The sequence below is a fragment of the Xylaria bambusicola genome, assembly GCF_022495145.1.
Source record: "Xylaria bambusicola strain CBS 139988 unplaced genomic scaffold F5B22scaffold_3, whole genome shotgun sequence".
Taxonomy (NCBI): Eukaryota; Fungi; Ascomycota; class Sordariomycetes; order Xylariales; family Xylariaceae; genus Xylaria; species Xylaria bambusicola.
Window position 1 is genome coordinate 959,659 of NW_025953556.1, and position 24,179 is coordinate 983,837.

At 47.3% G+C, this 24,179-nt stretch overlaps 8 protein-coding genes across 8 annotated transcripts; 3 read left to right on the top strand and 5 right to left on the bottom strand.

The window, feature by feature from the left end:
• Positions 1-1,108: 1,108 nt before the first annotated feature.
• Positions 1,109-2,578, bottom strand: F5B22DRAFT_588533 (uncharacterized protein). The gene has a single exon (XM_047973681.1). It carries the CDS (start codon positions 1,916-1,918, stop codon positions 1,559-1,561), a length of 360 nt encoding a protein of 119 aa, XP_047835339.1. The 5' UTR covers positions 1,919-2,578; the 3' UTR covers positions 1,109-1,558.
• Positions 2,579-5,853: 3,275 nt separating this feature from the next.
• On the bottom strand, positions 5,854-8,645 carry F5B22DRAFT_588542 (uncharacterized protein). The gene is made up of 4 exons (XM_047973682.1): positions 8,461-8,645; positions 7,702-8,394; positions 7,593-7,649; positions 5,854-7,542 (listed from the first exon to the last, which is right to left on the bottom strand). Exons 2-4 carry the CDS (start codon positions 7,910-7,912, stop codon positions 6,077-6,079), a joined length of 1,734 nt encoding a protein of 577 aa, XP_047835340.1. The 5' UTR covers positions 7,913-8,394; positions 8,461-8,645; the 3' UTR covers positions 5,854-6,076.
• An 819-nt stretch (positions 8,646-9,464) lies between these two features.
• On the top strand, positions 9,465-10,509 carry F5B22DRAFT_642136 (putative retinol dehydrogenase 12; the record flags this gene model as incomplete). Its single annotated transcript, XM_047978078.1, has 2 exons — positions 9,465-9,540; positions 9,593-10,509. The coding sequence occupies 2 exons, from the start codon at positions 9,465-9,467 to the stop codon at positions 10,507-10,509; spliced, it is 993 nt and encodes a 330-aa protein (XP_047835341.1).
• A 400-nt stretch (positions 10,510-10,909) lies between these two features.
• On the top strand, positions 10,910-12,237 carry F5B22DRAFT_588544 (AP complex, mu/sigma subunit). The gene is made up of 3 exons (XM_047973683.1): positions 10,910-11,003; positions 11,094-11,163; positions 11,308-12,237. Exons 1-3 carry the CDS (start codon positions 10,972-10,974, stop codon positions 11,635-11,637), a joined length of 432 nt encoding a protein of 143 aa, XP_047835342.1. The 5' UTR covers positions 10,910-10,971; the 3' UTR covers positions 11,638-12,237.
• On the bottom strand, positions 12,238-15,221 carry F5B22DRAFT_588550 (uncharacterized protein). Its single transcript, XM_047973684.1, has 4 exons — positions 15,166-15,221; positions 14,784-14,968; positions 13,772-14,730; positions 12,238-13,720 (listed from the first exon to the last, which is right to left on the bottom strand). The coding sequence occupies exons 3-4, from the start codon at positions 14,589-14,591 to the stop codon at positions 12,594-12,596; spliced, it is 1,947 nt and encodes a 648-aa protein (XP_047835343.1). The 5' UTR covers positions 14,592-14,730; positions 14,784-14,968; positions 15,166-15,221; the 3' UTR covers positions 12,238-12,593.
• Positions 15,222-15,392: 171 nt separating this feature from the next.
• F5B22DRAFT_588555 (regulator of Vps4 activity in the MVB pathway-domain-containing protein) lies at positions 15,393-17,548 on the bottom strand. Its single transcript, XM_047973685.1, has 3 exons — positions 17,198-17,548; positions 17,044-17,137; positions 15,393-16,923 (listed from the first exon to the last, which is right to left on the bottom strand). Exons 1-3 carry the CDS (start codon positions 17,222-17,224, stop codon positions 16,139-16,141), a joined length of 906 nt encoding a protein of 301 aa, XP_047835344.1. The 5' UTR covers positions 17,225-17,548; the 3' UTR covers positions 15,393-16,138.
• F5B22DRAFT_588557 (uncharacterized protein) lies at positions 17,545-22,199 on the top strand. The gene is made up of 5 exons (XM_047973686.1): positions 17,545-18,272; positions 18,415-19,529; positions 19,654-20,430; positions 20,556-20,607; positions 20,662-22,199. Exons 1-5 carry the CDS (start codon positions 18,035-18,037, stop codon positions 21,873-21,875), a joined length of 3,396 nt encoding a protein of 1,131 aa, XP_047835345.1. The 5' UTR covers positions 17,545-18,034; the 3' UTR covers positions 21,876-22,199.
• On the bottom strand, positions 22,118-23,747 carry F5B22DRAFT_262794 (short chain dehydrogenase). The gene is made up of 3 exons (XM_047970113.1): positions 23,373-23,747; positions 22,878-23,313; positions 22,118-22,790 (listed from the first exon to the last, which is right to left on the bottom strand). Exons 1-3 carry the CDS (start codon positions 23,392-23,394, stop codon positions 22,361-22,363), a joined length of 888 nt encoding a protein of 295 aa, XP_047835346.1. The 5' UTR covers positions 23,395-23,747; the 3' UTR covers positions 22,118-22,360.
• Between the last annotated feature and the right edge of the window lie 432 nt (positions 23,748-24,179).

A 24,179-nucleotide genomic window follows, 5' to 3' on the forward strand; every position in this document is an offset into this window, starting at 1 on the left:
TCGCCTGTTCCATGGCTGGGGTTAGCAACGCCGCTCAGTTGCAATCAGCAGACAGTATATCCACTTACAGGTCTATTACTTTGCTACAGTCAATGCTTGGTATTATGTGCTGTACGCAATGCTAGCATTATTGACAGCATCATATTCGCTAGTGGGACAGGACTTGCCGAGACTATTTGACATCTCCCTGATCGCCCAGCGTCGCACCACAGGTATACAATCAAGTGACACTCCTGTAGCAGACCACGAACCCTCCAGCATGCCATCATCTTGACGCACGCATCCGCGTGGTTGGGATCTCCTCCCTTACCAACCAGCTGTGCTGGCACTGCATTATACGATCACAAACAAGACATCGTAATAGAGGTATGTAGATGGACTCTATCTTCCTCTTCACTTATGTTTCTCTGAGAACTAGGCACACACATCTATATTAATCATATTCATTTGTCATTGGCACTGCTGCCGTACGACTTGAAATCACGTATGAACATGAACATCGCTGCCGAACACTATAGTCCACATATATAGAATGGGCCAGTAGGGTACCATCTCCAAGGTTGTGTTTAACACCTATCAACCTGGGTGATTGTTGTGGCAACATGGCTCCCACTGTTTCGTCGGCTAGATTAGTCTGTACAAACTGGTTGTAGATCAGCAAGCAACGTACCGGTATTACCAAACATAGATACCAGCCATATGGGATTGGGAGCGCAGAGCATAAGCGTTTGACATGTATGCTGCACCAACGACGTCCTGCTGGGGTTTCCCTTCGTGCTGTGACACGAATCGTCAATCAGGATGCGCAAACCCCGCAAACGTGCCACCAAAGTGCATCGTATCCAACACTGTCATCACCCGCCATTCTGTTCCGTGGCCCTGGATAGCTCGACTTTATTTCATGCCAACGCCTCCTTTCAGAACATTTGGCCCGCTTTACGGTCTAATCAGAGGCAAAAGACGAAAACTAAAAAGGAAGGGAAGGCTTGACAACGTCAAACGACTCCAACGGGACGGTAGTGGTCTTGGCATTGGGGCAATGCTCCGTCGGTAATGATCAAATGCTCATCCAACAAGAGGTTCTGACCCCAAACCATCAAGCCGGGAGAAGCATGGTACTTGCTGCAAGCAGGAGCCAAAAACAATACGTAGGGGCGGGGCAGGAGAGTATGAGGGAAAAAAAAAAAAAAAATCAAAGGGAAGGACTTTGCTTTCTTGACAACCTTCCCTCCGCAAACTCGCATACGTATCTGTATGCAACTCTACTGCTGGATGTATGCAAGTAAGTATGTAATTACACCAGTGACAAGGCGACATTTTGCCAGAAAACCACCGTCCCGTATCCAAGGCTCCCCCTCCTCTTCGCTTTGATGCTACCTTACCCACACGATGGCGAAAGACAACTGTCGTCTGATACCGACTATTGTCGACGACTGGGACAATCCTCCGCACGGGAAAAGCCGCCCATGCAGTCTTATGAGCTAGGTGGTCGTGAGTGGTACGCTCCGCGCTTCTACGAACGTGCCGCGTCGTGGGTAGGACAGACAGACAAAGCATTTTATGATGTAGCGTTATGGTATTGCACCTCTCCGTACATCCATTCCTGTTTCTGCAATCGGTCATTCATTGACACACCTTGCACTACGCAGAGTGTTTGAGGACCGCTTTTCATACTCCATGACCCTAACACACGAGCACACACACATGTCCAACACCTACAAACGCAGCCCAACATGCGGCCCTCAGGGGCCAGCGTCCTTCCGCTCGCCGACGCCCTCCTCCCCCTCCTCGTGTCCTGGGTATCTTCATACCATCTACGCAAAGTTCCCACTGATAGGAACCCAAATACAAAGGGAGGTATCCAAAGAAGGGCAGTGGCAGCGGCAGAGGCAACATCCGAGAGTCGATCACTGTCCATTACACAGCTAGGTATCTAATGCAATGTACGACGACAACCAACTGCATTAAGTCCCGAATCGGACTATCGGATTATCGGATTTAGACGCATGCCCTACAATAGTACCTGCAGAAAGAGACAGAGGAGAGGATGGGGGCCTTTATTCTGTTAAATTGGAATTCAGAATATCCAACAAGCGCCATTGGCTCGGCAATACCGCCACCGCGGCCGCTCGCCAGACCACGACATGACCGGAAACCGGGGTTCTTGTTTTTTTTTTTTTTTTTTGTATCAGTTTTTGCTTTCACTAACTCTCGAGATTTCCTTCGTGGGTGGTGGTCAATATGGAATAGACACCTAGCTTAGTACATTGCCACCATGGACGTGGAAATCGAAATACGTAATATAGATACATACAGTAGGTCAGCAAGCATACAGGTAGACAAGAAGATAAACAGAAACATTACTAAGTGACTACCTACGAAGTATCTGATAGATGCCCACACACTTGCATACGCACTGCTCCGAAATGCAGAAATGGCGGGGGGAGAGGGATAAGCGTGCCTGTCCAGGTGGATATCGTCGACACTGACAAGAAGAATAGGTCTCCGGCGCTGGGAAATGAAATGCGCAAATGGTAAAGCAGGTAGGCAGCTAACTGCACAAAGGGTAGCATGACGCAAGTTGATTCCTACTCGGCATTCGCCTCTGTTTCAATCCTCCAAGACTGCATGCCAACGTCGTTCTGCTACCTATCTCGATGATATACGTACCCACATACTGAACAACTTACTATGTCCCTACTTACCCAGTTGATATGTACAGTCAATACTAATTCCTCACTTACATGCAAGTTAGGTAATTGTTACATATACGTAGTAGAACTACGTATATATATATATGCACTTACTATTGCTGGGTGGGATGAGTTGGCAAGTCACTTCTGCTGGGGCCCTGTTCGTTCGCTGCATGTAATGCACTGTAGGTATAATGCGTCGTGAGGGCATCTGAAGCAAGGATGCCCTAGAAGAACCGAGTAGCGAGACACAAAACAACAACCATGTGTGTTATGACGTTCTCTATAGGTACTGTAGGTAGATGGATGGTTTCAGCGATAAAACTGTCTCGGAACTCAGCCACGGAAGGGAAGGAGCGCAACTTAAGAGAACCAAATTTAGTAGTAATTAATTGTTAACTATTTAAATCCCAGTGGCGATGAGGGAAATCTGCAGAAAGGATATTCACCAGATGGGCCGACTGAGATATAATGGCAGAACAAAAAGATACCTAATTATGCCCGTTTCTACCTTGTATCTACCCTAGCTAGCTGCTCACTAACTACTGTATGTAACGAATTCGAATTCTGCCCCAAGTTTACTACAGGGGTTTACTGTACTTAATGCAGTGGTATACCGGTAGAAGTTCCTTTATGTGAGACCGGCTCGCGATCCGAGGACGTGGTCGCCGGAGGGGCGGCGCTTTCTGAAAGAAAGAAATAAAACCCTTGCAAACTTGCTTCTGAAAATACTTGTTTCGGTTGGCGCGTGAGTAACTACTTATGCCTGCTGTACAGTAGACGATACTGTATTTGCCCCAATTAGAAGTAAAGTCGCGGAGGGCCGGGTTAGTAGAAGACCCCGATGCTTTGTACCCGCGCTGTGCCGCGCAAGTACATCCGGATAACTCAACTCATACCTAGTGCGCCGACGATAACACCGGCTCGCAACCCATGGCCTAGGTATGTACCTATAACAGGTACCTAGCATACTATGTACAGAAGGTATTGCCTTGAGATGATTTATGTATGTTTCTCTTTCCTAATTCACTTAGCTTCCCGGAACTCAAGGATTACTGGTACCTACTGCAATGCGGATCTGCCTTCTTCCCCGGCTCGGCATTCCAATCCTAGCTTACTTGATGCCTCGGTGAAAATTGTGTGTTTTGATAAGTATTATATCTTCTATAGGTTGTTAAATACCTAGTAGTATGTACAGTTGCCCATACCAGTATATATGTTGAGAAAGATGAAGGGCAGCGTGCTTTCAGGGCTCTATATATGTCTCATGATGTAAGACCCTAGGTCGACCTTCGTCAGGTATGATGATAAAGAGTACCCCTAGAAAGCAGTCCAAGAAGACAGAAAATGATACGAGAAGCAGTGCTAGATGAGTTTAGAAGAAACCCCAACTGAAGAATTTCATTACGTTCACGAAGAATATATAATCAAGCCGAACAAATGTTTTTTTTTTTAATTTAATTTACTTGAAGCTGACCGACCCGACAGTTTGGGCCCTAGTCGCTCATTCGCCAAGACATTCTCCGGAACGCTACTTGGATTTGAAACTCGTCACTGATATAGAACTTGGCTTCATGGTCCATCAACTACGATGGTTGCTCATTAAACGGATTGCTTTTTCTGAAACAAACGATTATCCTGTTCTTATACTAGAAAGACGCCTCTCAATCACCCAGTATTACAAGGCGCTGCTACCGCCTCGTTATCACATCGCCCTGCTCACGTTCTCTATCTGATTAATTTACACATGTCTTACCGAGTCTGCCTAAGTCCCTTCTCATGTTATGGCTAACTCTAGGAAACAGTTCACACATTACCCTTTTAACGACATGATGCCCTGGTCCCTAGTGTCAATTCATATAGGCCAGGGAGCGGTGTTGTGCAGGTAACCGGCTCGGCCCCTCCAGCGTGCAGTCCCGATATGCACGTAAAGCTTGTAGGTAAAGCAAAACATAATAATACTTTTCATATCAGTAGTATCAGGGGAGAAGCCAGGGGTAACAAACGACAACCTTCTCAAACTTAAGGTCTCACCCATCTAAGCACTATGATTATGTTAAATTAAAGTATCTTGAAGTACCGGTAATACTTATATATCTGCATGTCTTGTGGCATGACGTAGTAAGATGTCCCCCATTGCTTCTCGTAGATAAGAATGTTACATACCGTGGCCCTATCGTCAGAACCGAATTCGATGTTACCTTTGCGTACCAATCGGCCTTCATGCATGGTTAATATCAACATGGATAAAAACAGCAGCGCGAAACCCCCGCAACCACAACGGCGAATGAGGGGAGTGGCGAATAATAATGGGTGTAATTTTTGTTCAACAAAACTTAATCCTAGTAGAATTTATGTGACACTGGTCTCGCCAGGCAAGATCCCTACTGGCCGTCCTGCAGCGCTCGTCTAGAAACGCAAGTTATATTAGGTAAATTATATACTTACATCACGTAGGTTAGGTTACGTACCTACATAGTAAGTAACTGGGCAAATTTACACGCATACATACACCGGTCAACACAGCAAGCACATACCTAGGTAAGTAACCCGCGTGCATTCCCGAATCCCTTGGGCCGACCTGCGTGATGTAGGTAGTGTATATATGTATGTAGGTCTGTTCTAGCGAATCCCCGACCACGGGACGGGGAAGCAAGGATTTCGTGGCCGTCCCGCTCCCACGGCTGCGTTCTGATGGGTCGCCAGAAACCCTCGTCTCTGCTCGTCGCAATTAAACCGATAGGCCCTCTTTTTTACCCTTGTTTGTTTTCTTCTATTCTTTTTTCTTTTCTGCTTTGTGTCGCCATTTTCTCTTCGGTAAGTTAGTTATATACCGTGCATAATTATTCCTTACCTCGGTAATGGGTACACTACACACACAGAATGAGCGGGGGTAGGTACAAAGGCCAGTAGCCGGTTCCTGTTGCCGGTACCATCCAATTTCCTGTCAATTAACGCGAAACATTCGATGATTTTATACCTATCTCGCTACCGAGTTGCTGGTTTGGCTGGGCCAAGTACCTGCTGTGCCGATGGGGAGTTGCTTTCTTGGGTAGGTACGCACGTAATAATTGCTGGCCACCTCGTATCCAGGTGTACCATATATCTATATATACTCAGAAGCTTTTAAGAAGACCGAAAGCGCTTCATGAAGACTCATACTACGGTAGCTGGTAGCAGATGACAATATAAAATTGGTTCAAAGGTAACTTAGGTATAAGCGTAGGAGTTCCACTAGTCATAACCATACTGCAGCCATATGTCAACCGATGATACGTGAAATTTCTTTTCTGAAGTGAAATGTGAGGAAAAATATAGTTCCCTAGTCATGTCGGTTCTCTAAACCCCATCTTAGCCACATTTTCTATCTTACAATGGTCTATCTAATATACCTCGATTACATCTGGACCTAGCTGGGGAGAGACGCCGGTAGGGACGGCACCAGCAACGGCCTGTGCTCGGTTGAGGACCCTTCCCACATGGGGGCCATTCGAATCAGCACGGTTGTTCAGAAGCGTCTGGATATCACCCACATGCTGCTGTTGAAGCATCTCCTGGAATTTAGCTGGGTTTAGGATAGGTGTGAGTCGGCGCGTCTCGTAAAAGCGACCTCGGATAGCTGACTCGTTAACTGTCATGTTCTGATTCATAGGCACCCATTGAACATGCCAACCACGGTTTTGAAGGATACTGTCTCGAAACTCTTTTTCTCCACGTAGGGCGGCGGGCAGCCCTGCTGGGTTGGGCGTCTGCGGTTGTTGGCCCAAAGCAACATGCTGCAACGTCCAGAGACTTCCCTCGAACATCAGCGCTCCGCCTTCTTTACTCACGAATATCCGCTTAACCACCATGACAATGGGCATCCCTTTCTCTGAAGTTTGCTCTTGCTGCTCTCGCGATAACTTGATTCGGACGGCTTCTCCAACACATATCTTCTCAGCACCGAGAAAGATGCCGCCAAAAACGTCGTAATTTGGCACCGACTCAAGGAGGTTGAAGGTGGAATAGCATTGATCTACGCGAGTCGCCGCTAGTTTTGTTGCCTCGATTGCTAAGGCCTCTCTCCTAGTAGTGTCGGTGTGCGTTCCGAATCGTTCCTGAAGGGCTTGCCAATTGATTTGTGCTAAAGCTTGACCCTTGAACTCCTGTAGGGCGTTGTTGATTTGGGGAATACTAAACGCCAAGAAAGGTCGTATGTCGGCTTCCTCTTTAACAACTTCTTGGGTTTGGTAAAGCGGATGAGCAAATGGTATTATGGAAAGTACAGGGCTGGAGGTCAGTATCATGCCCACACGCCAGGAGTTGTTGTTCTTAAACCATACAACCTCTCCTGCTCTAAACAAGGCATCATGATCGTGAGCAATAGTGTAAGGGTGCTGTGGAATGGCGGAAGTTGCCTCAGGCGCTTGGTAAGGGGTAGTTGTTTGAGCCTCGTGTGGAACGACAGTAGGTTGTTGGGGGGCTGTCGGAGGACGATTCACCGGCCGCTGTTTGACGCTCGGGGTTGTGGTCGTATTTTTGTTCATCGGAGCAGGAGGATTGACAATAGAGCTCGCATTGACATTTTGTGATAGCGAGGAGGGCGGTGCACTGGGAGTCGTGGTCGGTGCTGGTTGCCCAGGGGACACAGTAGGTTTTCCCTTTGCAGATTTACTAGTGATAGGCTTTGACCCAGAGCAAAACTCACAAGCACAGTCTCCCCTATCTTGCGACTCGCCTATTAACCAGAGGAGATGGGGAAGAAACTGATTTGGGGACCGGTAATATTTACGTGCTTTATTAGTGCCGTCTTCAGGATAGCCGAAGAGATAGTAGTGCTTCGCTTGATTCTTTTTCTTCTCCTCCTTAGCTACAAAGAAAGGTCAGCTTATGTGAGGGTGTCTGAGGACGTAGTCATACCTTGATACCACCTAAGATGGTAATGGCTCGGAAAATCTTGGAGAAAATATAACCCAGCTATCAAAAATTAGAAGACCAGCATTTTACTTCAGTACAACGAACCACCTACTCGCTTCGGGCAAGACTTCTGCAGCTAAAGCCTGGCCAAGCTTGTTCTGCCATTCAAATATCGGCTTAGCGCCTTCTTCAACCTTCTCGTATTGACTATACTCGGAAGGCATTTCGGTGCCATCGCTTCGCCAGACCTGAATCGCAGTTGCATTCGTAGACTGGAACTCATTGTCCGCGGCCTTCGAGTCCTTGGCCTTCCGAAGTGCCATGGTTATTCTCGTGGAGGTGAGCCTTATGACCAGGCAGACTTAGATATGCCACAATTGGTCTGAAGGAGGAGGAGTGGCATGTGTAGGAAGTGTTCTCGCCCCCAGTGTTGTTGCCCAAGAGCGTCTAGCCAGTGTTGGGGTTGTAAGGTCACACTTCTTTGTGAAGGTGATTAAGTTCTTACTCCTTGCCGCAGCCGCTGACGATCGAACAAAATTCTCACGCTTCTAGCAAGCGGCTATGTATTGAGCTTGTGAATTGTAGATTGGCCACTGGGGTCCTTACAGCTTTAGACGATTATCTCAAATTCAAACAGAGACAATAATTCCTGGACTCCGATAGTATGCAATCCGTAAAAGTGAGCAGAGCAGTCTAGTGTTCATAAAAATAAAGATAATGATGACCCGAAATAACCGAATTAAGATGAATAAGTCAAGCTCCCGGAGATCATGAAAGATGAGTCAGTAATGTGTCTTTCAGCTACCTGGGCATTCCCGTGATAATTAGTTCAGATATTGTCTTCAAAGTGACATGAGCGCTCTGCACTCACCGATTAAATGCTAGAGGTATGTGACAGGCTCTACAACCTTGGCTTCCAAGGGTTGAAACGCGTAATATGAGATTTCCTATGCCATATGCTTATGATTCCATCCGGTGATCAGTATGAGACCACGAATCGCAAGTCATTGAGAGGACGCTGAGCGCGACTGAGGGGTTTAAGAAATATGATTGGCTACGTAGGCGTCTCAAAGCGTCCATGCTTCTTCCTGTCTTGGATCTAACAGATACCTAGGTACATACCTAGGCGACGATAGGAGGTTCTAAGCCACAGGGATACAGCTGCGCCACATCAAGGACACGGTGATCACGATTCTTACACTGTGCATCGCCTACCTACGAAGTAGTCTTTCTGTTATTACCTACAACAGATCAGCATCGTCACATTCTCGTGTAACGCAAACGAGCTCTTTTGACCAAGAGATTTCTAGAAGTATGAAGCGGCTTAATTGGCTGCAGATACTTTCAATAACCATATCTAGAAATATGCAGTTTACGTAAAGGAGTCATACAGCTAGTAATCTAGGTATATTATCTCGAGCTTTATGGGACTGCGGAGACGGAGAAGGCTGGACTTAACGGAGTTGTGTATTGATCTTTGTCACCACCTCGCAGACGCCTTCGCTAGCAAAGGGGGCAAGGATAAAAGGTCTTGCCAGTAGTACGGAAAGTCGTATTTGACAGATCATCTACATTATGTGATGTGACTATTTCCATTAGATCTTATGCAAGATGAACCGAACCAGTCCCCTCACGGGCTTAAAGAATATACCTCCGACGCTTGCAGCATCGAAGTATCGTGACACTTTGCTTGGATCACAATGAAGGCCCATTCATGCCACCTGGGCTGACAACATATAAAAGGGAATTTTCATTCAAGGCATCACGGAGATGGTTCAATCAACTTCTCAGCTCCCTCGAAAGACTATCTTGCTATACACCAGTGCAAATCCTCAGGGGACAACATTTCATCCAGATACCAGCAACATCAACACAATGAGTGCCTACGATAGAAATACTGAAGGTCTAGAGCTTGTCCATAAGCTCGCCAACAACGTGAAGGATAGGAACTGTGAGTCAAGAATCGTCAGTAAATCAAGTTCCAGGTTACTAACTACGACAAGTTCTTATCACTGGCCCAACACCTGGCGGTCTCGGCGCTGAGACAGCCATCTCCATTGCAGCTGGAAAGCCAGCTATGATTATTCTTGTCGGACGATCACAAGCCAAGGCGCAGCCGACAATCGACGCAATCAAGGCCGTCGACCCAAATAGTAAGGTCAAATTCGTGGTGGCCGAGCTATCATCTCTTAAAAGCGTGCGGACAGCTGCCCAGACTATCCTCAACGACAACGAAATCTCCAAAATTGACGTTGTCATCAACAATGCTGCGGTAATGGCATCTCCTCAGATGAAGACCGAGGATGGATTAGATTACCAGTTCGAAATCAACCACCTTAGCCAGTTCGTTCTCACCAACACCATCATGCCCAAGATCCTCGCAGCTGGCCCGGGAGCTAGGATTGTGAATGTAACTAGCTCGGGCCACCGGTATACTGGAGTCCGGCTGCACGATCCCAATTTCACCGAGCCCGGCTCTTACAGTGAGTTTGCGGGTTACGGCCAAGCTAAGACAGCAAACATCTTGTACTCGGTGGAACTCAATAAGAGGCTCGCATCTCGCGGCATACACGCCTATGCACCGCACCCCGGGAGCATCTCAACCAACCTTCAGGTTTACCTTCAAGCCCTAGGGGGAAACGCAATGCAGGTACTCGATGATGCGTCCTGGAAAGTGAACGGATGTTCTATGGAGGACACACGGAAACGGGACCCCACGAAGACATTACAGCAAGGATGTGCATCACTCATCCGCGCAGCGATCGACTCGGATCTTGTCAATGAAGAGGGTGTCTTTATCAATGATGTTAACTTGACCACGGACCCCAAGGATGTCAAGCCCTGGGCAACGGACCCCGAACTGGCAGAAAAATGCTGGAAGTTGAGTGAGGAGCTAGTTGGAGAGAAGTTTGATATTTAGATGACATATTGTCTGTGATGGTTCATTCTGGGCTGTTAGGTTTTGAGGGAGGATATCGGACTCTCTAGAACACACGAGATCTTAGATAAGTTTGAGTATAGGATTTTCTCACCTATAGTTTAGAAAAGAGATATCTAAAGGACAGAAGGTTCACTTGCATACATACCTCCTTGATGACTACGGGATGTTGAGTACCGAGGTGTCTAAGGCATACCTAGGTACGGTACCCAGGTAGGTATATAAACACCGTGCGGGCGCTACCAGCGGCACGTAGACGTAACTAAGCCACATGTATCTTGGCGCTACTGCAGAGCTGGCACCATCCATCATACAGGCACTAGATAGGTACCCGCACATGCATGTACCTAAGTACCGCTTCTTAACTCCGTCTCAGACATACGCATAAGGGGAGTTCGTTGGTCGAAGCGAGGGAGAGTAAACTCGCCCACACACCCAGACACAATGCTGTCTTTCATATTAATACAAAACCGACAGTGAGTACCGCTCAACCCAATCGATCTCGGACCGGTCGCGACCTTCTCGGGCCCAAAGTATCGTTTCGCTAACAGAAGACCGACCTCCAGAGGCAAGACCCGGCTCGCGAAGTGGTACGTGCCGTATACCGATGACGAGAAGATCAAGTTGAAAGGCGAGGTACGAGACGAACCAACGAGCGCTTCTTTCTTCTTCCATGTCTTACCAACCCCTACAATTCTATTGCACATCGCGATTTCAAGACATAACGACAAACTCCCTAACCCAGTCCAACCAACTAACACCCCCTTTTTCCTTGTCTAGGTGCACCGCCTCGTAGCGCCGCGCGACCAGAAATACCAGTCGAATTTCGTCGAGTTTCGGAACCACAAGGTCGTGTACCGGCGGTACGCGGGGCTCTTCTTCTGCGCGTGCGTCGACACCAACGACAACGAGCTGGCCTACCTCGAGGCGATCCACTTCTTCGTCGAGGTGCTCGACGCCTTCTTCGGCAACGTGTGCGAGCTGGACCTCGTCTTTAACTTCTACAAGGTCTACGCCATCCTCGACGAGGTCTTCCTGGCAGGCGAGATAGAGGAGACGAGCAAGCAGGTCGTGCTCACGCGGCTTGAGCACCTCGATAAGCTTGAATAAAGATATAGTGTATTACCGGGAAAGAAAGAGACCGGAGGGAGGGGGAGAGAGAATGAAGCATGGGCTGATTTGACTATTTTATTTTATAGCGAGATTGCCCGGTACGATGCTGGACGGGAAATCATAGCCATTCCCCCTCCCCTAAAAGGCTGATGGCGCGTAAGAGCGGATTTCATGCTTGGGTGGCGTTCGAGGTGCTGGAGTCTGGAGTTATCATGCATATAGGCACGCAGGCGCCTATGACCACTAGAGACTTTGTTCCCAGAGCAAGTCGGGTACAACGAGGTGTTGACACCACAATGGTATATACTCATGTATAGGTGTTCCAGCAATTACGTGATTCCCTCTGACTAGGTCTCTTAGCAATGCAATTTTTAACTGGGATGAGAAGAGACGGAGTATGGTTTCAACAGATATTCAGCCTACGCTCAGGAAGATTTGGACATGAGAAATTAGAGGTACAAAGAGCTATGTTTATGTCAAGTCTTTGATCTCCGAGCCTAGCAGCACTAAATTTACGATACTCTCGACCACTGCTTCAACGAATGTCTCTAGCCAAGTACCCCATAATCCACATCATCTATTTTCGTTTCCGAGAACCCTACGGCAGCCAGGGTAGCCACGTGAAAATGGTCATCTTTCCTTGAGCTACCGACTAACTGGATATAATGTGTCCTATAACTCCAATTTTAAGTGACGAAAAGCGAAGCGTAAGGCTTGGTGAGATCCTCAGAGCTAGGCACCACGATTAGCTCTCGCAAATACTTTTCATTATTGACACAGAATAGCGGTGATTCCTTATGTAAACACATCCAGTTATGCATATCGAAAGCCAAGCTCTTGCCGTCCGTCTGAAAGAAGCACCAGAAAATCTGCCCCGGTCTTACCTAACTTGAGCGAAATGGAAGTGGGAGAGGGGTCATCCCCTATTGATCTGCTTGCTCGCTCCTATCTGCTCAAAATCCATTGGATTCCTTCATCATTTCACTTGCAGTTTTCCGATTGAGTCTGAAGTTGACGATAGGATTCTCCCGAGCCTTGAAGAGAGACACGATCTCAGGACTAAATGGGGGACAGGTCACTGACAATTTAGATTCAGTGGCAATTTCGAACTCGTGATTGCCATCATTCTCAATCACCCAATGTGGGTTGTAATCGGTCCCCATCTTGGTGTCATGAGTATTCAATACCACTGATTGAGGGATGCCTTGCCCTTCCCCCCCTTTGGACATGATGTCAGCCGCTAGCGCGCTTAAAAATTCTTCAGCTTCTTCTCTGATCTTGTTGGATTCATCCGAAGATACTTTGGATAGTAACAATGTAGCTTCTTTTTTCCCATCTCCGCCAATCAAGATAGTGCATTGTGAAGAGTTGGTTGTGGTTGAATATGATGGTGATGATCTAGCTCCAACATGAACGTCAACCTCATCATCATATGCTAATCTTCCCTCGTCATTTCTTCGCGTCATTTGACCTAAGTCTACGCTCCATTTATGTGCTCTCTCTGGGAAAGGCGAACGAGTACAGCAAGAAGATGAAGGCATATCGTCTCGACGCTCCGAGCGGAAAGAGTTATCCTTTGATCGAGATGGACATTCCCCTTTCTCCCTACTTTCTGGGCTCGCAGGGAACTTTCGGGTTGGACGTACGCGTGCTGTATACGGAGATACATCTGAGCTATCACTGAACCGTGACTCTATTCTCTTATCTTCGTCAAGAGTCTGACGGCTGTTGCAATCAGTTCCCGTGCGACGAGGTCGATAATGGTCGGGACTACGAGACCGATATTCCACTCGATAAGGTTTCTGGGGACTTCGAGATCTATACCGTTCCTGGCAGCGCCCTGTTGAAGCCTCCTTGCATAGATAGCGTCGTCCATCGGTTTTGTTTGGTGTTTGTGGTCCTCGGGTTGTCATAGCGGCTCTTTCACGCTGCTTTGCCAAGGAAGTCTCTGAGGGGTTTTTGGGACATAACGCAGCAATGTGATTACCATGCTGACCACAATGCTTGCATCGATATTCAGAAACAGGCTCCTGGTCGTAACGAGGATCAAGATTTGTTGGACAATACTGAATCAAATGTCCTATCCTAGTGATCAGTCACGAAGCCCGCAGTCTTTACCAGAATATCTTACCTGGCTTATTACAGCGGTCACAGATGTAATCCTTCAGCTGAGAAAAGGTTTCCGGGCTCTCACTACATACTAGTCTTTCTCTGCCTCGAGAGGCAATTGTCGTAGAATTTGGGGAGAATTCTGCGACCGGGAAGCAGTCCATTGGAATTGTGTCTCGGGTGTTGATTGAACCACCTGCTTCGGCACACTGGGAAAATGTAACACTTGACTTTCGAGCAGAAACCACTTTGGTGTGCTTGAAACCTTTAGATTGGCTTACTTCAATCTCAGCTGTCTCAATGCCTGCTAGAGGTGTATATGACTGGGGGGCATTTTCTGACTTATTAACATCTAGATCGTGTAGAAGGTTGTCATACTTCTTGACTCTCGTCTTTTTACCCTTCTTCCTGCTCGAAAGTACGGGTAAATGGTCCTCTTTCGGTTTGGAGTCGGGATCCCATGCATACTGTCTCTCATGAGCAAAAAGGCGATGCACATCCTGCTGTGTGATTAGATACCGGCGGGTGTAGGCTGGGTTATCGATGGCGTCGTGTTCGAGCCATCTCATGAAAACCTCATCCACTTGCTGTAAAGTAAAAGCAGAGAACCTTGCATAGTTACGCATGTGTAGCACTCTAACAAAATGATGTATGATTTCTTCGGTTTGAGTGATGATATCTTGTTTAATTTGTTCGTTGAGCCACGTCATGAGAGCGTCGAAAATTTCGGATCGAGGGACATTGGCGTGAATGCTGTCATGGATTTTGATCTCAAGATCATACACAGACATATTCTGGAGAATCCTAGGATCTAAATCCTTCATACTGCTATTTGACTCCATCTTGAAATCTAGGGTAAGTCTGGGCTACCAAACCAAACCAAGTGTTCGAGAGCAGGGAATCGTTTCCCAACAAGCCCGGCTACTAGGGCCAAATAACCGCAACACGATGCTCGGAATGACGAATTCTTTTTGGGGACAGCTAATTATCTTCAGTTTCTGCTTGCTTGTGGTGCAACCTAGTATACGACTTACGTCCAAACAGACGATTACTTGTCGATAAAGCTGTAATGCATACAGGAACTGGTGGTGTAATTGATTAGACCCTTCTGAGCGAATGTGATATGTTCATCAAAGGAATATGAAACGCCCAAGGGTTGCTAGAGACTCTGCAAGAAGCCTTGAGGAGTACATAGATAGGTTCGGGTCAAGATGATGATCTGAGATAAGATATTGGTCAGCGAGTGGAACAATCACAGCCCGGCTACACAGCCAACGTCATATATGGTTGTTCAATGTGTACAGGTATATTTATAAGAAGACCTGTGGGTGGGAGTGTTTGGTGAAGGGGATTGCGCTGCTGAGAGAGCCAAAAAACCACAAATCTCATCAAAATGTGAACTGGGTATATACTGACTGTGCAAAATATTCATGTGTAGCCCTAACGAAGAGGCTAAGGAACGTGGAGAAATCTCAAAGGGGGTTATTCAAAACCTCCTCCTTTATATGGAAACAAGAGGTAGGTTGCATGTCGTCGATGCACTCAGACCACTTCTTTAGGTAGTACACAGGCTGGCACCCAACCCTCGCGAGGAGCATGCTAGTGATGCTCACTTATACAAACTTCGAAGGTAGGCACTGTTGTTGTGTACCCCCACCTATTTAGGCAAGAGCTCTCTTTTTTGTTTCAGGTTATCTACTGTTGAAGCGTTGTAGCCGTTAAAGCGGAAAAGGACATGAAGGGAAGGAGGGGTGCTCATTATCTTGCACACAAGTAAACTTCTAGGAAAGATACAGATCATCACTGTGCACCCATTCGTTTCCTTGTAGGTATCTTTGATCTCAAATTATCCTAGCACCGACCTGCTTCCCACCTTTCATAGTGGACGTTGTTGAAATGCGCCTGTCTTCAGGTTTGCTTAGGACCTTTCATATAACTATCCTTTATTTAAAATATCGCTAATGGGGTCTGTTCCTTTCTAACCCTTCACCCCCTGTGATTGTACATGCTAAATGCAAGTTGGACTTCCAAGGCTCCGTCTGTTGAATCATCGAAAAGATAGCAGCCTCATAACCAGGCTAGGTGCTTCAGAAAACTCTTTCTGCATTTCATGTAGAAATGGAGAGCCAGATGATTGAAAGCCTCAGGTACATAGGTGTATACTTATCAACGAGGGACTAGTAGCCGATGATATTAAGGAGGCTCTCAGGCTCAACATTATGCCCAAAAGCTCACTGTAGATGGTATACTATTAATCAAATTGGTATCTCCAAAAGGGAATATTAGTCAGTGGCTTGGAATAACAGGGTCGGATTGCAAACGTTTGTTAACCACGGGTTTTATACAGGGAGGTTTGTTATATATCGAAACCAAACCATACTTGATCAATTTATCGCTTCAAGGCAGCAAACCGTGCCGCCAATTCGTTGACGTCAGGTATACCGGTGCCCTTTCCCTCTTCGCGCGGCTTTGTGGGGGTCGTTGTAACTGGCTTCTTGTTCACCTTAAGCTCCATTGAGTTCAATGTCACTTTGGGCCGAGGATTTTCCGTCGAGGGGCTTGAGGGGTTTACATGCAACGGATTGCTCGATCCGAATGTGCGTGGCGGTGTAGCTCGGCTTAGATCTTCCCTTTCTTGTGCTGCTTTACTGTCGGCAGATATGCCTGCGTCGGCATCGGGCCGCGTCTGCTCAGCACCGCCAGAAACATCGCTGTTAACTTCTTCATCTATAAGTTCGGGTGGTTGTCCCAGCTCTTTCGATCCCCTGGGCCAATCAACTCCATAGGCCTTTGCAATTTCTTCAAGATATCCCTGCACTAGCTCTGGCTTTGGAGGAGTTACGCTCAGCTTCTTCACCACCTTCTCAGAGACAGCGCCATCCGAGTTTTCCATGGCAGCCAAGACGAACTCTTTACCAAATCTCTCCCCGAGGAGAGCGCGAACCTGTTGCAGCTCCTTGATTTCCGTTCGGGGTGCAGCGTAGATTATGCTCTTCACGGCTTCTTCGAGACCTGGATCACATGTTGGGCTTTCCAGCAGGGCAGCGCGGGCGAGAAGAAGTTCGCAGTACAGCTCAAGGATCTCGTGGAGTTCGGTGTTGATATCAGATCGGATAATGTTTTCTGTTCTTATTCTTGCGGATTCGATCTTGCCAACTTCCAAGAGCTGGGCCACTGCATCACCAGAATTAGAAATCACTGCCTGTTTTTTCTTGGTTGTAGGATGCACCGCACCGACACTAGCAGCTGCAGGTCGGCGGTAACAACATGATTCTGATTTCAACAGCTACTTACTAGCCCTCCTTTGTGTTTTTCCCATAGCCTCATCACGCTGTTGGACCATACGAAGCCGGGCAATGGATAGCTTGAGTTGAACTTTAAGCTTCGCCTAAGGTAGCTGGCTTAGTGACAGCTTACAGGATAGCTCTTGATGAGGGAGATAACTCACGACTAACGTTACAGAGGGCGGCGGCATTGTGAATACAATACTGGCAGTTGAGTATATCAGGAACGAGACAGAAGCGATGACAATGACTTGGTTAAATGGAATATGCTGATCGTTGCGAATGCGGAATGCGCAATGCGAAGTCGACGCGACAGGCAGCGACCTAAGCCCCGCCCTGTGAGAACTGCCTTGAGACAGGTAACTGTCGTCACAGGTGCCTGGAGAGAAGGTACCTCCGCTACCTACTGACAGACATGCGCTACCATGTACTAGGTACGTACTGCCTATACTTCTTCAGTAAGAGGTAAGCGCATCCCAGGCCTTAACGGAGTGCAGGTGTGGGGTAGGTACCTGACCCCAAGTCGAGGGCAGATTGAGGGGTATCCAATGTGGGGGGTTCTTGCCGAATCGGGCAAGTTCAGGTAACCTCGGGATGATCTCATTTGTCCTCTGCAGCAAGTATAAGTGAGGATCCTCAAACGGGCATATCAATCACATGGTTCAACACCTCATTTTGCACGACGATCAGCAAGACGACTCGGCCCTTCCACGTTAAATAGCGGCTATAAAACAAGCGAGCAGAAGAACGATATCTCGATTGCTAGTACTCAACTAGTACATGATTATTTATCAAGCGGTATCAGAGAGGATTCTCAATTGTCGCGTGTCGGCCCTCAACGGCCATACTCGCTCTCATGGTTGGACTGTCTGTGAAGTTTCTTACTATTCGCCATACTACATTCTATCGCTAGCTAGCCACTGGGTGACCCATCTGCACGACTTCTACGAGCCTGGCCCCCAAATGGACCGTACTTCATGTCATCGATGTGATAAAGAAAGATGCCTGGGCATAAATGGAAATCTGGTCTTCCACAAGTCTGCCAGAAATGGCTCGGAGAGGTGGCGGCAAACCTGCGCAAAAAAAGTGTTTGGCAACCAATGTTAAAGAACATTATTAGCACGATTATTGTGATCATAATCGGAGTGATTCCTGCTGTTGTAAATGTCTATGGAAAATCAACCTTCCTCGGAGCTATTGCCTCAGTCTTCGGCCAACCAGGACAACGCTTTGGGAAAAGTAAGTCACTCTTCGAAAAAAGTTTGATCCAAATGCATTCGAGCTTTTCATTGTTAGCTGTCATTAGGCCCCATTAGCAAGATTTGCTAATTTCGTCTGATTTGCGTATTGCTCTCTGAAATGCTAACAAGTACTATTATAGTGGTAGAAATTATCTCTTTGATAGTACTCGGCACGTTCCTTGGTCTTGGTTGGGGTAACCTTGGCCTATACCTGTCAAGCCTTGCCCATGATAGCAATATCCACGCCGCTTGGACGATACGAGCTGTTTTTTTCGTCTTAGCGGTCATATTCCATGGCGTACTTCGATCAGCAGCGCCGAGATTGTTCCAGCTTGTTTTCTTCTTCATGTTGATTAACCTTGGCCCACTAACTAGTTCTGGATGGTCTGTGACTCTTTCACAATTCGAGGCTGTGGTTTATCCTATACTCACTGCCATTGGTGTCGTGATTTTGGTGAATATTGCCATTTTCCCACAGTTCTCAAGCGGCTTTCTGGGAACCAGCACGATCGAAGCCCTCACAGAAACCATCATTCTATTTCAGGAAGCCGGCGACTGGTTCATGTGCAACGACGGAGACGGAGGTAAAGAAACGTCGCCAAAGACCATGCGCTCAGGACTAGCTGCTCTGAGTAATAAGAAACCGAAGTTGCGAGCTCGTCTTCGTAGTTGCAAAGCAGTCCAGGCGGAATGCAACTTCGAGTTGGGGCTTACGGTTCTTCCACCTCAATCGCTGAAGCCAATCAGCGTTATTATGATGACTCGCCTCGTTCAAATTACAACAAGCCTCATAAACGCTTGTGAAAGCAAGTATGCATTGGTAGCATGCGATAATATGGAAGACAAGACAATCGCATCAGGGGATGAGAAAGCGAATACTAGTCAAATTGAATCAGACACCAGCTCCGATGAAGAATTGGCAGAATACCAGCGCAATATAGATCTCATCAAACCCGTCCGTGAAATAGAGTCAGGGGATATCAATATTTTGGAGCAAATCATGTTGAAGATCTGGCACCCAGCTAAATCAATGCAGGATCAAATCCGAGATGCCGTGCATCTAATCACGTCCACGTTAGCTTATTGTTATGACGTCCCTCAGCTACCTTCTCGATCTCCCAAACCAGACGGCATCCTATTACAAGAAATGGATATTCGGATTGATATTCTCTCCAGAGCTTTAGCGCAATTCGATAGCGACTCAGTTACAGCACTTGAAAGTGCTGCTGTTGTAAGAGATGGAGAAAATTCAATTGTGAGTTCAGTAGATATTCTTAATTAATTATTATAGCGACGTCTCAGTTATCTATAACTACCCGGTATCGTTAAGCAAGTCGTATTTATTTATGGTGGTCGCTTACAAAAATTTCTTGTTTCAGGACGATATGACACCTCGGCTAGAGACTCATCTAGTGTCTTCTTTTGTCATCTGTCTTAGCCAAGCAGCAAGGGAAATTCTTGAAATGCTGAAATATGCTAGAAATTTGGTTGAGAAGAGACAAGCCAGGAATGGGCGGAGGAAGCTTTACTGGCCTAAAATCAGTTGGAAGAAATGGCTCATCTCCGGAGGTGAGCAAGACGGCAACGTGCTACCTGAAAGTGCAAGAAGAGAAGCCCGGTCCGGATATGGTTCTGTAGAGGACGAGGAGAACGCGGATGGAAAAAGTGACTGTAACGCCACCGCAGCGGAGCGTATCTCAGTGACTGGTCACTTGACTGAGTCTGGGCCAGTGCCAAATCAGAACAAGAAGGGGTCTCGCCAAAAGCGCTCCTGCAAATCATACAGTAGCCATATTCTCTGGATACGCGGGCTTGCGGCTGATGTATTTGAATTCCTGCAGAACTCAGATCATTTCATTTTTGCGCTGAAAATGGCCATTGCCGCATTACTTGTTACATGGCCTGCTTTCGTACCATCGCTGAATGCATGGTATGTATCAGTTCGGGGCACATGGGCTACTTTTCAGTTGATTCTTGTATTCGAAGTTTCTATTGGCACAACTTTCCTGGGGTTCCTCCTAAGAGCATTTGGTACCACATTGGGTTGCTCGATTGGTATCATTGCTTGGGAAGCTGGGCAGGGAAATCTCGTGGTCTTAGTGGTTATCCTCGCAATTGGACTCATACCAGCCAGCTATGTTCAACTAGCTACGCCTGTAAGTCATCCTGTTGCTATTGCAAGTAAGGTCATATTCCGGCTTGTGTATTCTCACGGTCTTTGCACGCGCCAGGGAGCTTGGAGATAACATCAAATGCGCCGTTAATAACGTGGGAATCTCAGTACGTGAAAGCCGGAATTATATGCATGATCAGCTTGTCGGTCGTCGGTCTTAGTACGTTGGTCCATGTCCTCATTAGTAGTCAACCGCTAACTTTTCCAAAATTAGCGATTGCAAATCCGGCGAACAATGATGCGCCCTGGCAAATCTATGTCAAGCGTCTCGCTTGCTTTCTTGCTGGCGGCACAGTAGCACTAGTGATTGAGATGACTATATTTCCGGTACGTGCAAGAGATAGACTTGTCGAGCTCTTGGTATCGAGTATTTCCCAGATTTCCGTGATGGAATCTACCGTGGCGACAGAGGTCGACTCGCCCAACTTCCTCAAAATGGAGCCACAAAGCTTCGATGAACAATTCCACAATGCCAAAAAGAAAGCGGAACAAGCACTTGATGCTGCCCGGGCCTTTCTGCCCTTTTGCCTTACCGAGCCGCGAATCAAGGGAAACTTCGAAGGGTACGCATTAGTTTACCGTGAAATGATTCACGTTCTTTTCCAGATAATCGAGCGCATGGATAACATATTGCATACCCGTAAGCTATTTGGGAGAAGCGTTCTCGAAGAGCTACGCGAAGAAATATTACCATATCGGAGGAATGTTGCCGGTTGCGTTAGTCTCACTCTGTTTGTAGTTCAAGAAGCACTGACTACCAGACTCCCTATACCGCAATATCTACCCTCAAGTCGGGTAGCCCAGCTTCGGTCCGTAGCGCGTATTCGCGAACTCCTACTTACGCACAAACATACAGAAGGTCACATCAACGCCGAAATCCCAACAACATCACAAAGAGGCTCTTCTATAGCTATAGACAACGCAGCGTCAAGGTCAGTTACACGATTCGACTTTCTGGCATGGAAAGCCTCATCGGCCGGTATGATGGAGGTTATCGAGTATCTTGAAGAGCTTGTTGATCTTGCTAAGCTCCTTGTTGGAGTCAACGCCTTCCGCGGCGGACTGCTCGAACATCCCGATTTTCATGCGTATCAGGATAAGATGAGCACACTGGAGTCTGAAGCCGACGCCACGAGCGTAAATATTATAAGGAGACGCCGCCTTGAATCCATCGGAGCGCAATCCTCAATTGCCCAGCGCATGCCCTCTCACACGAGCCTCCGTAGGCGCCAGACTGCTGGCGCTACTCCTACTGAATTCGATCATACGAATTTCGAAAATGACGATGACACGGAAGAGAATGATATCTCCTGGTCTCTACAACGTGTTGTGACCAAGAGGATGGAAGAAGCAAGGTCAAAGAGAAGAGGCGCCGAGGACCCAAAGGGAAAATATGCGCTACGAAGTGTCCACACATGGACAGGATAACAAATAAGATGTGGAATTCGAGCATCTCAAGGGCATAGCATTCATTTTATCGGCGTTTGGCATTATTTGCATGAAGATGGCAGGGGACTCTTCCTTTATTTGCTGTTTGATCAGGGTGGCGGCAGTGGCAGAGCGTGGTTGGCCGAGGGTTCTGTAGACCAAAGGGTTTCGTGATGCCCTCAGTGTGCAATGCATAGCTATATAATCTCAATCGGGAGTCAAACCGGACGTGTAAATCAATACGCCGAGATAAAAGTAGGAGTGTAGTTATATGAGATAGAATTAACCCAGAAACTCATCTTATAGAATCAATTGGCACATGAATCGTATTAGGTATATTACTGCTTGGAGTTGAGCAATTAGTAAAGCTATTTGGAGTGGAAATCCCACACGCTACCTATTTTAACATGCCGATTACTCTATACGTTGCGCGACGTTCTTCTTCATATTCCATCTCCGACAAGCCCCTTGTATATTACACATATTTAGCCGTTGACGATAACACCGCCGTTGCAGTGGATGGTTTGTCCACTGATAGACGAGCTGTCCTTGGCCGCGAGGAAGACGACGCACGTGGCGATCTCGCTCGGCTGCGAGGGCCGGCCCATGGGGGATGTGAACGACTCTTGCGCCTCATCGGTCATAGTTGATGGGATAAGAGGTGTCCATACGGGACCGGGGGCTACGGCATTGACGCGAATACCCTTGGACACGAACTGGTTGCTCAGACCGCGCGTGAAGGACACTATAGCACCCTTCGTCGAAGTGTAGTCGAGCAGGTCTGGCCGCCCGATGTAGGCGTTGATGCTGGCGTTGTTGATGATCGTGTCGCCGCGCTTCATTTGGGGGAGAACGTATTTGGCTAGATAGAAATAGGGGTGGATGTTGGTGTTGAAGGTGTGTATCCATTGGTCCCTAGGAAGCTGAGGTTAGATGAATTGCCTCTCGAGCACCGAAGATCAGGCTATCACTTAGTTACTAAGCTTGATAGGTGATACTTACTCGCTTAGATCGTGGATATCGTTGATCATCATTTGGTAAGCCGCGTTGTTGAAGAGGATATTGACTCTGCCCATTGCCTTTACAGCTTCGTCGACGGCCTTCTTGCAATTATCCTTGCTCGTTAAGTCCGTAGCGAATAGATGACATCTCCTGCCGTTAGCCTCGACCAGCTTCTTCGTCTCCTCGGCGTCCTTCTGCTCATCAGGGAGGTACGCTATGAAAGAGTCGGCGCCCTCCATGGCGAACAGAAGGGCTGTGGCACGTCCAATTCCTGAATCTCCACCGGTGATGAGAGCCTTCTTGCCCTCTAGCTTTCCCGCTGCGCGGTACTTCTGGTAGCCACCCTCATCCGTGGGCAGGGTGTCGTATTGAGCCTCCAGTGGCAGCTTGTGTTCCTTGCCAGGAAATTCCTGGTGAGTCACCGGGATTGAGTGACCTAGTTGTGAGATGTGAGCAACAGCACTTATGTAGTCTTTCAGATAGGAACATTCTCACCTTCTTTGAATTGGCCAGACATGATGGGAGATGTATACAATGCCAAGATAATATGTTGCTACTCCGGCTTCCGTTCACTAGTTAGGTTGAATCAAAGTATTGACAATGTGTATAATCAAAAATGGGATTATTACTCGAGTATGAGAATCTCCAAAAAATTGCCAAGATAGAAATGCCTTCTTAGATGTATAGGTATATATATATCCGTGTCGTGAGAACGCAGGTAGGTAAACATCAAGCGGTCATGACATCATCGTTACCGTCACCAAACGTCAACTCAAGACTCGGAACCTCTTTTTTTTCGGACCCAGCAAATATGACGGGTATACTGGAGCAAAGTCTCCGCGCCAGATAGCGGCGGTGGTTGAGGTATTGAATGCATTGCGCTATGTTGACTGCATCTAAACGTGAGGCATCGTCAGGTTATATATGTCTTTGATCCTTATTTTTCGCAATACTGTGAAGCCCTCGAGTTACTGTCTAAAACGTGCCTAGCTAGTGGGGTCTCTTAGCTACCAGGATAGCACCAAAGTACCTACTTGCCAACACCCTGATGTTCCTATCACTGGTGGCTACAGCGGCATCTGATTGAGACTATCACGACATGGCATTCTAGGAGAGGCAAACGCCAGATCATCACTACATTTTAATCGTAGTACTGGTGCATATCCGAAGGGTCCGAGACGCCTTACCATCAGTCTTCGTGGGGGTTTCATCAGAGACCATCCATGCTACCAACAGAAACCCCGCACACCGGCTGGGAGGGGAAGGCCTCTGACCTACAACCGACAGACACCTTAAGGCATC